The sequence below is a fragment of the Echinops telfairi genome, unplaced genomic scaffold, assembly GCF_000313985.2.
Source record: "Echinops telfairi isolate 266 unplaced genomic scaffold, ASM31398v2 ScPeMD7_7463;HRSCAF=8501, whole genome shotgun sequence".
Classification (NCBI taxonomy): Eukaryota; Metazoa; Chordata; class Mammalia; order Afrosoricida; family Tenrecidae; genus Echinops; species Echinops telfairi.
In genome coordinates, this window is record NW_022111363.1 from 8,971,551 (window position 1) to 8,982,727 (window position 11,177).

An 11,177-nucleotide genomic window follows, 5' to 3' on the forward strand; every position below is an offset into this window, starting at 1 on the left:
CGGCTCCCGATGTTGGCCTGCCCATTCCTGCCCTCCCATCAGGTGTCGGTTGAACACCACACTTTCTCCAAAAGCGTTCCTCAAATCCACAAACTGGGACACATGCTTTTCCCCTCCCAACCTGTTCTATTTCCTACCGTTTACACACAGAAAAACAGCCCTGGTGGCGTAGCACGCGAGGCACTGGGCTGCAAGGTCAGCAAGTTGAACCTACCAGCTGCACCATGCTTTTAAAAAAAAAGACTTTCTCCTCTTGTAAAGATCACCAGCCTCGGAAACCCACGGTAGGCAGCTCTACTCTGCCCTACAGGGGCCCTAGGAGTCCGAGTCAGCTTGAAGGCACTGATGTGTTTACGTTTCAAAAAGACAACCCCAAACTCACTGCCGTCCAGCCGATGCCGACTCTCAGCAACCCTGTAGGACGGGGTAGAATGGCCCCTGGGAGTTTCTGAGACTGTCATTCTTTACAGGAGGAGAAAGCCTTGTCTTTCTCCCTGAGAAGGGCTGGTGACTTCAAATTGCTTACCCTGCGGTTGGCAGCCCAAGGCATAACCCACCATGCCACCAGAGCTGTCCAAGGAGCCCGGGCTGCTCCTCCGGAGGCTTCCTAAGCCCATGAAGAGCTACCGTCTCAGAGACTCACGGGCAGTTTCACCTCGTCCTGTATGTAGGGTCACTATGGGTTGGCACAGACTCGCTGGCGATGGATTTGTTGTTATTGTTGTTTTGGGTGGCATGATGGTTAACCGCGCCTGGCTGCTAACCCAGGGGCCAGCGGTACAACCCCCCAGCCTCTCTGTGGAGGAAGAGACCTGTCAGTCTGGTTGTACAGGCCATGTAAGGCTGCTGTGAGCTGGAATCAACCTGACGGCAAACCCCAGCCACCAGCACAGATCCCACCGATTAGCTGGCTCCTGTGTCTCTAAACCGTGAGCTGCGGGATCGTGTCTATCGTGTCTGCCTAGATCCTTGCCTGCGAGATACGCAGTGACTCGCGGAGGTGTGCATACGTGTAGCTGCTCCTACCCCTGGAGGCTGGAACACTCAGCTGCCTGGCCTTCTGGACAACGGGCACAGGACTCCCTCCCTATGTGTTTATTGAACGTGGGCATGAAGGATCAGCTTTTCTCGGGTGCTTTGTTGGAGTATACGTTTTAAAAGCACGTGCTTACCACTTGCTGCATTCTCTGGAAGAACTTGCGAGCAGAGTCATGGGAGAGTAGCTCGAAACAAAAACGGGGAGGTGCTTGATGCAAAGCCTGCACCAACAGTTGCTTTGAAATCCAGAGCTCCCCGAGGGCTGCAGTCTGTGTGGGGTGCCCCCGCCTCCGCTCACTCCTGTGTCCTTTCTTCCTGGCCAGAGCCTGGCCACCCAGTGGCTGCACTGCCCTAATGGATCCTCTGAACCTGTCCTGGTATGATGAGGACGTAGGAGGCCAGAACTGGAGCCGGCCCCTCAATGGGTCCGAGGGGAAGGAGGACGGGCCCCACTACAACTACTACGCCATGCTGCTCACCCTACTCATCTTCGTCATCGTCTTCGGCAACGTGCTGGTGTGCATGGCCGTGTCCCGTGAGAAGGCGCTGCAGACCACCACCAACTACCTGATCGTCAGCCTGGCTGTGGCCGACCTCCTGGTCGCCACCCTGGTCATGCCCTGGGTTGTCTACCTGGAGGTAGGTCCGTGCCCCTGTGCTTTGCTCCAGAGCCTTCCCAGAAGGAGACGGCAGTCCCAGATCCTCATTGGTTCCTACCCAGGAACCACCTGGTGCCTGCCCAGGCAATTCCTCCTGTCCTTGGGGCCCAGCCTTCTGATAACACGAGGAGGTTGTCTCCGGAACGAGAGGAGCCCTGGTGGCTTAGTGGGTTACACAATGAGCTGCTCACCACAAGGTCAGCAGTCTGAAACCACCAGCCGTTTTCTGCCCCTCTTAACACTGCCACACGAGGAGCCCAGGGAAGACCTGCTGCAGGGTCCCCCCTTGAGCTCCAGAAAGGGTGGTGCCACAGGAGGGACTTCCTGTCGTCCGGACAAAGCTGCTGCTTCCACCACACCCCAACAAGTGCTTCACTGCCCACCACTGAAGGGAAGTGGCAGCATCGGGTTCCATCTGGGAACAGAAAAAGAGGCAGTGACAGGAGCGAGCCGCGTGACGACCAACCTTGCTTCTGCCACCCTGTGTGTGCTCCGCTTACCCGCAAGGGCCTGCCTGCTCCTCTGCTCTCCTAGTGCTGGACACCTAAGTTGTGTTTCCATGTCCTGACTGCCCTCCACGAATGAGGTGGCTCCAAATTCCACGTGTGGCTAGGGCAAGCCTGAGGTGGCTCCAAATTCCACGTGTGGCTAGGGCAAGCCTGAGGTGTGAGTGTGTGAATGAGTAAGGAGATAGGAGTGTGCACATGTGTCTGTGTGTAAGTGAGGATGTGTGTGTGTGCTTGTGATAGGACAGAGAGTAAGCGGTAGTGGATATGGAAGTGTGTTGGGATGTATAAGGAAATGGAGGTACAGTAGATATGGGTGTTGACCCACTGTCATTGAGTCAATTCCTACTCTTAGAGACTGTAGATAGGGTTTCCTAGTCTGCAAATCTTTAGGGAGTAGATAGCCTCCTCTTTCTCCAGAAGAGCAGATGGTGGGTTTGAACCATCGATCTTGTGGTTAGCAGCCTAACACTGACCCAACAATGCCACCAGGGTAAATGCTATCTGTAAAGGAGAGAGAGAGAATAGTGAGGGAGCAGGTCACAGAATATTCTTGCTGAAAGCTAGACTCCTTGTTACCCCCATACAAAGGGAAGATCACAGTGGCCCTTCTCCAGATGTAGCCCGGATTGCCCTTCTCCAGTCCCCCAGTACAAGGAGGAGCAGGGTTTCTTCCTCGTGTCCCAGGAAGTCATTGTCTTCACCATGACTAACAGACACTAGTGGCCCCCACTCTGTCCATGCCCTGCAGGCCTTGCCTGGCTCACCCAGTGGCCAGGGCCACACACGGACGTCTCAGAAGCTGAGCTGAAGGGTCCTCCTTGGTAAGATGGGGATTTCCAGGTGATCACCCAGAGTGGTGACCGATGAAAGATCAAAGTCCAACACCCAGTGTGAACTGGCTCTCTTTTGTACGTGTGGCCTTCAATTGGATTGTTTCATTTTTTTACCTTCCTATTGTGAATTGAGTGGCAGTGTAAAGAGCTAGATCAGTTTTCCGTTCAATGGTCCGTACACGTTTTAGTCATGCTTCCCATGTCCGTTCTTCCTTTCCCCTCATCTTGCTGAGCTAAAGGGTCAATGTTGCCCTTTGATCTCAAAGGGCTGGTTGTTCTGAGGTGTGTGTGCCTCCCCTTAAAGTCCGAAAATTGAGCCATGGGGGTGAGCTCATTTCCAGACCTGAAGGGTGACTAAAGGTCATCATCTCTGAGGATCCGCCGGTCTCTAGTCCAGGGGTCCTCAAACTACGGCCCGTGGGCCACATGCGGCCCACTGAGGACATTTATCCAGCCCGCCGGGTGTATTTGCCGCCGCTGCCTGTCCTGCTTAGCAGCCGACTCGTCCGGTGTGCATAGGAATTTGTTCATAGTTTTATTTTTTAACTATAGTCCGGCCCCTTCAACGGTCTGAGGGACAGTGAACTGGCCCCATTTAAAAAGTTTGAGGACCCCTGATCTAGTCAATCAGTCAGCCTGGTCCTGTTTGGGGTTTTGAGTCTGGCTCCACGTTTTTCTTCCATCCTATCCAGGACCTTCTGGTGTGACCCCTTTCAGAATAGCTGCTCCTGGGAGCTGGGCACCACCTAGTTCTTCTGGTCACAGGCACTTGAGTTCCTGTGGTCCCATTAGACTAATTGTTTCAACACCTCATCAGTTTCTTTTACACTCTTCTTTCCTCTGGACAGAGGGAGACACCAATAATAATTGTCCCTGTAGAGGGCCTTTAAGGATCTTTTAGATGGCTATTATCTTCCTTCGAGCACAGTGATTGTAATGAAGTGGTCTCACCTGTCTGGGAGCAGAGGACCCATGGCCCAGGCTCAGACCCTCTTGGGTCATGACTCTCCACTGCTATCATCCTCCACACCCCAACTTGATTCCACCGGGACTTACACAGTTGCCATTAAGCCCATCTGCCCATCTACAGGAGCTAAGCTGGTCTTCCTTCCCGTACTGTCCACTCATGTTGCTTTGTTCCCAGGTGGTAGGTGAGTGGAAATTCAGCCGGATTCACTGTGACATCTTTGTCACTCTGGATGTCATGATGTGCACAGCAAGCATCCTGAACCTGTGTGCCATCAGCATTGACAGGTGAGCCACACTCAGGGTGGGAGAGGCGGACCTACCTGCACGTTCACCTTTCCAGTAGCCTCACCACTCCCTCGTGGCCCAGCTCTGTCTAGGATGCCTTACAATGACATCGTGTGTCTGGGTGTCAATGACCATGCAGGCTCCCCAGAAAGAGGTTCTCTGCTGGCAAAGATGCTACCAAAAACACTTTAGATACCGCCTGGTGTAGAGGAGACTGCAGCCCTGGCTTTACCACTTCTCAGCTGTGGGGCCTTGGGCAGGTTGTGGAATTCCTGAGAACCACGGAGTGATAGCCATGAACCCCAGAGGTCGGTTAGTCACTGTTTCATTAGGCATTGGCAACAGTCCTTGCTGCCTGAGCCTGTGGCCAAGGAGGAGGGTCCAGGTAGAGTTGCCAGGTGGGTTTCACAGAGGTGGACCCTCTCTTCAGAAGGAAGGGTGTCTCTGTATGTTGTGAAGTGAGGCCAGAGCACTCCCCTGCCCCAACCCTGCAGGTACACAGCTGTGGCCATGCCCATGCTCTACAACACACGCTACAGCTCCAAGCGCCGGGTCACCGTCATGATCGCCATCGTCTGGGTCCTGTCCTTCACCATCTCCTGCCCAATGCTCTTCGGACTCAACAACACAGGTGAGCCCTCCCTCAGTCGGCCTGGGGCTCAGCTGGTTCCGAGATGGGTAGAAAGGGCCCATTTGCCACTCCAGAAGGGAGGTTAGGTTGGGCCACCTGGACCAAGACCAGCCCAGAGTGTCTCTAGGAAAAGATGACCTGAACACAACACAGACAGGTGAGGAGTGGGGCTCAGGACCCTGCAGGATGTCTGCACACTTTTAGTTTTGTGTATTCAACTGAAGTAGGCTAGATAGCCCCCACAAACTCTGTGTGTGTGTGTGTGTGTGTGTGTGAAACTCACTACCATTGGATCATCTCTGACTCACAATAACCCTGTAGGTCAGGGTAGGCCTGCACCTGTGGACCACGAAACTGTGACTCGGTATGGGAGTAGAAAACCTCATATTTCTCCAATGGAGTGGCTTGTGGTTTCGAACTGCTGACTTTGTAGTTCACAACTCAACATGTCACCCATTACACTTTCTAGCTCCTGATGATCGTATTTTTTGGGGGGTGGGGGGATGAGGGTACAGTCCCATGAACCACAGAGAGCAGGTAGACTAGAAGCAAATGGAAGGTGAGCCAACCATGTGCCATTCTGGGTGTGGGGCAAAGTAAGGGGTGCCGCCTTCTGTCAAGTCTGGCGCGTGACTGCTGCTGGGGAGACAAGAGCATGCAGGTGCATGTTCTGGAGCCCAGAACGTGCTGGGGCGATTTGGAAACGTGTGGCACAGAACTGTGTCGCAGGAATTCCAAGAAGCAGGAAATCTGCTACACATACTGGGATGGAGTCGGGAAGGCCCCAAGTGGGGGTGGACAGAGATCTGTTAGACCCCGAGGCAACACAACATGTGGCTAAAGTATTGGTTTTTCCAAATGGGCTACCATGGGACACAGGTAAATCCGCAAACAGGGCTGAGCTATCTTGTCCCTAAACAGTCCTTGCTCCCAATACACACGAAAGGCCCCCGATCAGGGTTTACTCAGTTGTTCTGGCGTTCTGGCTCCACTGGTGTGCGTGCAGATGACAAAAGCGATGACCAAGTGACAAGGGACAACGGTTGAAGGGAGATTCAGAGTTAGGCAGCCTCCGCACAGACTGTGATTTAAGACGCTATTTCATGCTGCGCGTGTATTTACATCCCGCGATTCCGCACTCTGGAGCCACCTTAGGGAGCAAGCTCCCACCCACCAGGCCAAGCCGGGTTGGAGAGGGGCTGCTGATGGATGCCCTGCTCCCCCGCCCCCGCCGGGCTTTTCCCTCCCCAGACCAGAACGAGTGCATCATCGCCAACCCTGCGTTCGTGGTCTACTCCTCCATCGTCTCCTTCTACGTGCCCTTCATCGTCACTCTGCTCGTCTACATCAAGATCTACGTCGTCCTCCGCAAGCGCCGCAAGAGGGTCAGCACCAAGCGCAGCAGCAGGGCTTTCCGGGCCAACCTGAAGGCCCCGCTCAAGGTCATGAGCTTCCCCTTCCCTCCCTCCCTCGGGGCCCCACCGGTTGGGATGGGGGGGTGCGTCTCACGTCCGGCTGGGGCTGGGACAAGCCAGCAGGACATGGTCCAGGCTGCAGGACTCTGCGGCGCTGGGTGAGAGGGGGGATTCACAGGCGTGGACCTCCGTGGAGTACCCGGGATGCTCCAGGAAGGGGCTGTGGCAGTGGGTGGAGGGTGCGCGTGGTGATTGGCTGAGCGCAGCACCCCCCAGGTGCGCTCCTCCTCCTCTCTTCCCTGTCGTGGTTGTGATTGTAATTGTGGCTGTGGCTGTGCTGTGGAGTCCATTCCGAGCCTGTGGGACAGAGTAGAGCCACCCCACGGGGGTGTGGGTGGGGATGTCTCTGAGGCTGTGATCTTAAGGCAAGCAAATCAGCAGGTTTTCCCCACCGGGAGTGGCTGTGGCCTCAGGTGCACAGTTGAGCACTTAACCAGTGTGCCACTTGGGCTCCACTCTGGACTCTCAGGTCCCATCCCCTCCGGCTGACTCCTCCAACCCAGTTGTTTCCACCTCCTACACTCCCTGACCCCATCTCCCTGTGCACCCCTTTTCCCCCACCCCTCAACCCCACCTCTCTTTCCTGGTCCACATCCAGCTCCCTGCATGGACCTTGGTGCAGTCCTCTCTGGGGGAGGCCACGGTGGGGCGTACAAGGAACAGGCACCTTGAGGGTAGACAGGACCATTACAAAGGTTGGCCTTGCCACACCTGAGGGCGTCACGACCTTGGGTGAGTCACCTAATGCCTCTGAGCCTCAGTTTCCTCCTTTGTGAAGTGGGACTGGACATGCTGGCCTCACAGGGTGGTCGTAAGGATCCCAGGTGGGAAGGGAAAGTGAGCGTGTGTGTCTGGTCTGCCGCCAAACCCGTGCTTGTCACTGGCTACAAGTCAGGGCCCTGTGTCCTGCAGTCCTGCCCGCCTGTTCTCATGACAGCACTGACTCTAACTTCCACTCAGCCACCTTCACAGGTACCACCCTATCCCCACCCCCACCCCCACCACCCGCCCCTCTGCTCTCCGTCCTGTGAGCTCTGTGTCCAGTCTGAGTTCTCCCTGGGCTCCCTGTTCAGGAGGCCGGCCTTGCCCACCCGGCCCTCTAAGTGACCCACGTGCTGGCTCCCTCCCTCCACAGGGCAGCTACCCTCACCCCGAGGACAGGAGACTCTGTGCCGTTATCATGAAGTCTAATGGGAGTTTCCCAGTGAACAGGCGGAGAGTGGTAAGTGTTCAGGCCAGAGACCCAGGGCCAGGTTCTTCAGTCCCTAGAGAGCCCGCCTCCCATTACTCCCTGTGGCCTTATGGCCAGTCAAAGGGAGAAGAGCCTCTGGGACCCCCATTGTGCCTCAGGTGAGGGCAGACTCTTCCAACACACTTCACCAGCAAGCTAGATCCTGAATGGATGACTGACTCGTGGGGGGACAGGACTTGCCCATTGTGACACTAAAAAAAGAATGGCCCTCACCATTTACTGACCACCTAACAGCTTTTGATGACCTCGTCATACCCACGCGCGGCAGCCCTGAGAGGCGAGTCTTCTGGAACTTAGAGACCTTTGTTTTACAGAAGAGGCAGCAGAGGCTCAGAGAGAGGTTAGCTAACTCACCCAAGGCTATTTGAGGGAGCTCAGGAGAGAACACGCCTTTGAATGCAGACCTGCCTCTATGACTCCAACACCCCATGCCCATGTCCTTTCCACTCCCAAACAAGGAGGCGCTGGGACTGGGGGCTGGGGGAGGAGGGAGGTGAGCAGCAGCCAGGTAAACTGTGCCCAGAGGTGCAATATCTCAGAGGCCGCCTTGGCCCAGAGACAGGAACACCGGGATCCCAGCAGGAAGAGCAGGTGCCCCATCTCCTGGGTGGGCAGAGGCCATGCCATGGTGCCCACAGAGTACCACCCATGAAGTCCTGGGAGGCAGCCTTCCCATCCCTCACCTGAGCTTCAAGGGCAGGTCTCCAAAGAGCTGTTAATGAGGCGGAAGCCAAGACAGGAGGACCCAGCAGTGCGATGCTTCTCTGGGGAGTCCTCCTCTTCCATGCTGGAGGCTCAGGTCTCGGTCCAGGCCAGGAGGCGTGCATGTTGCTGTGTTGCTGGGCAGGTTTCAGCAGAGCTCCCTGGCAAAGAAGGACTAGGCAGAAAAGCCTGGAGATGTCCTCCTGAAGACCAGTCGATGAAATCCCATTGCATCCCAGTGGCCCATTCTGCATCCTATCATCATGGTGATGGCACAAGACTTGCCCGCATCATGTCACTGTACGTTGGGCGGCCATGGCACCTAACAGCAACAGCAGTGGCAGCCAAAATGGGAATGATCTCAGCAGGGCAGCTACCCCACCTGGGCACCCAGGGAGGCTTAGATTGCAGAAGCTGAGGTCAAAGAGGCCCTAAGGAAGAGTCTGGGAAGTCTTGGGTTAGATCAGTACTGGGATCTCTAAGGGAGCCAGCAGGGAAAATGTGGGTGCCCCAGGGTCCACCCTTTGGCACACCTGCTGGTCAGTAGTCCAGCGGGGAGAACACGGCGCTCGTAGGGGGTGCTCACACAGGTGTCTCCAGTCAGCCGGCAGCCCTTGAGGCTAATCTAATGAACCGTGGCCTGATGAAGACGGGCACCCTCACACCCTCTTTGCGGAGAGCCTGTGAGGGGCTGCAGGCAGGGCCAGAGCACTGCTCTGCGTGCAGTTCATCTGCAGTAGCCAGCGAGGGGCCTGGTGTGCCAGCGACATTTGCTCCGTCAGTAGCAGAGGCGGCCTGGGAACGGAGGTTCCATAGAACGGCAACGGAGTCATCGCGCCAGCAGAGGGGTGGCTCTGTCCTACCAGACAGCCCCTCCCTGGAGGTGGTCACCCTCCCTCCCGGCCTCCACGGAAGGGTGACCCGACGGTGTTGGCTGGCAGGGCTGGGTGGCTGACACCCAGGGATTCACCTGGCTGACCTGTGGCCTCTGCCTCCTCTGGTGCAGGATGCTGCCCGCCGTGCCCAGGAGCTGGAGCTAGAGATGCTCTCCAGTACCAGCCCCCCCGAGAGGACCCGGTATAGCCCCATCCCACCCAGCCACCACCAGCTGACCCTCCCCGACTCGTCCCACCACGGCCTCCACACCACTCCCGACAGCCCCGCCAAGCCAGAGAAGAACGGGCACGCCAAAGACCACCCCAAGATCGCCAAAATCTTTGAGATCCAGACCATGCCCAACGGCAAAACCCGGACCTCTCTCAAGACCATGAGCCGCAGGAAGCTCTCACAGCAGAAGGAGAAGAAAGCCACCCAGATGCTGGCCATTGTGCTGGGTGAGTTGGCCACTGCCCAGGGGGTGGGCCCATCACCACGGGTGCTGGGACCTGCCCTGCTCTTTTCAGTCACGGCCAGGCTCCTAGCCATATAGACGCCCCTAAGAGACAGACTCCACGGGAGTGCTCCTTGTACAGGTGGGGAAGGCAAGGGCTTAGAGGGCAGAGAACTTGACCAAGGGGGAGCCATGTTTCAAACCAAGGCCGCCTAGCTCTGGAGTCGGTGAGCTTGACCAAACCCACCGCCGCCGTCCAATCCGTTGTTCTGTCTCATCTTGGCGTGGCTGCCTCACAGGAATGTCTTGAGGGTGGAGCAGGATGGGTCTTGGGCTCTCTTGTCCGTCTGGTGGTAGCTAGGCCTAGGCTGTGTCCCACTGCTGTCACTCACAACCCCCCGGGGACTTCCAGCTTCCCCGGGGAGTTGAGGGTGGGAACTTCCACTCTTGCTGTCTGACTGGTGGCCACACGGTGACCTCTTGTTCTTTTTTCTGTCAGTGATAAGTAGGAGTCCCTGAGTGGGGCAAACTGTTAGGGCACTCGGCTGCTAACTGGAAGGTGAGAGGTTCGAATCCACCCAACGGCACCTTGGGGGAACTATTTCACAATCTATGTTCGGACACCGGCCCCTGGAAACCCTCTGGGACTCAGTTCCCATGTGCTACACACGGCTCCACTGGGAGACACGTGCTGACCTGACAGCGCAGCTGGATGTGGTGCGAGGCAGGCGTTAGCGCATCCACTGGGCAGATAAGGAGCACGAGGCTGAGGAAGGTGAAGTGACCTGTCCTCTGCTAATGGGTGTCACAGAAAAGTCTAGAATCCACACCCTGGGACTCCTCTGTTGCTGCAACCCATAGCCTGGATGTGGGGAGCAGGCCCCGCCCCCAGCCCTGGTGGCCAGTGGGGATGGCTGTGCCCTGGTTGAAGGCTACCCTCTCCTGCAGGCGTGTTCATCATCTGCTGGCTGCCCTTCTTCATCACCCACATCCTGAACATTCACTGTGACTGCAACATCCCGCCAGTCCTCTACAGCGCCTTCACATGGCTGGGCTATGTCAACAGCGCTGTCAACCCCATCATCTACACCACCTTCAACATTGAGTTCCGCAAGGCCTTCCTGAAGATCCTGCACTGCTGACTGCTGCCCCTGCGCATAGCAGCTGCCTCCCGCCCCCTGGCCCTGGCAGGCTCGGCCGCCCCGCCGGCCCTGGTGCCCGGGGCAGGAAGGTATGGAGCGGACTCAGTCCTCCTCTCACCTGGGGCAGGCCCTGAAGTGTTAGCTTGGCTCCGTGCCCTGCACTGCTGGGGAAGTGTCAGAGACCCGGGGGCCATGCACCCCTCGGGCTGGACCCTTGGCTTGGGCCCAGTTCACAGAACCCCCTCCTACCGCCAGGCCCCCTCTCCTTGGCACCAAAGATGCAACGGCCTTCTGTGTCCTTTCTCTGGGGCTCAGGGGTCGCTGGGCCAGAGTTGGGACACAGGGGCCAAGT

The 11,177-nt window shown here is 56.9% G+C and overlaps 1 protein-coding gene across 3 annotated transcripts in view; it reads left to right on the plus strand.

The window, feature by feature from the left end:
- Positions 1 to 10,863, plus strand: part of DRD2 (dopamine receptor D2) — a 12,827-nt gene extending 1,964 nt beyond the window's left edge. Inside the window, exons 1-7 of one of the 3 annotated variants that reach the window (XM_004712816.2) lie at positions 1,366 to 1,677; positions 4,184 to 4,293; positions 4,788 to 4,924; positions 6,176 to 6,366; positions 7,535 to 7,621; positions 9,360 to 9,687; positions 10,632 to 10,863. In XM_004712816.2, the coding sequence (XP_004712873.1) occupies positions 1,393 to 1,677; positions 4,184 to 4,293; positions 4,788 to 4,924; positions 6,176 to 6,366; positions 7,535 to 7,621; positions 9,360 to 9,687; positions 10,632 to 10,825 (1,332 nt within the window). In that variant the 5' untranslated portion in view covers positions 1,366 to 1,392 and the 3' untranslated portion in view covers positions 10,826 to 10,863. Of the gene's footprint in view, positions 1 to 1,365; positions 1,678 to 4,183; positions 4,294 to 4,787; positions 4,925 to 6,175; positions 6,367 to 7,534; positions 7,622 to 9,359; positions 9,688 to 10,631 lie in introns of those variants that run through there. The other 2 variants (XM_045283608.1, XM_004712817.2) reach the window with 2 other exon arrangements.
- Positions 10,864 to 11,177: the final 314 nt, after the last annotated feature.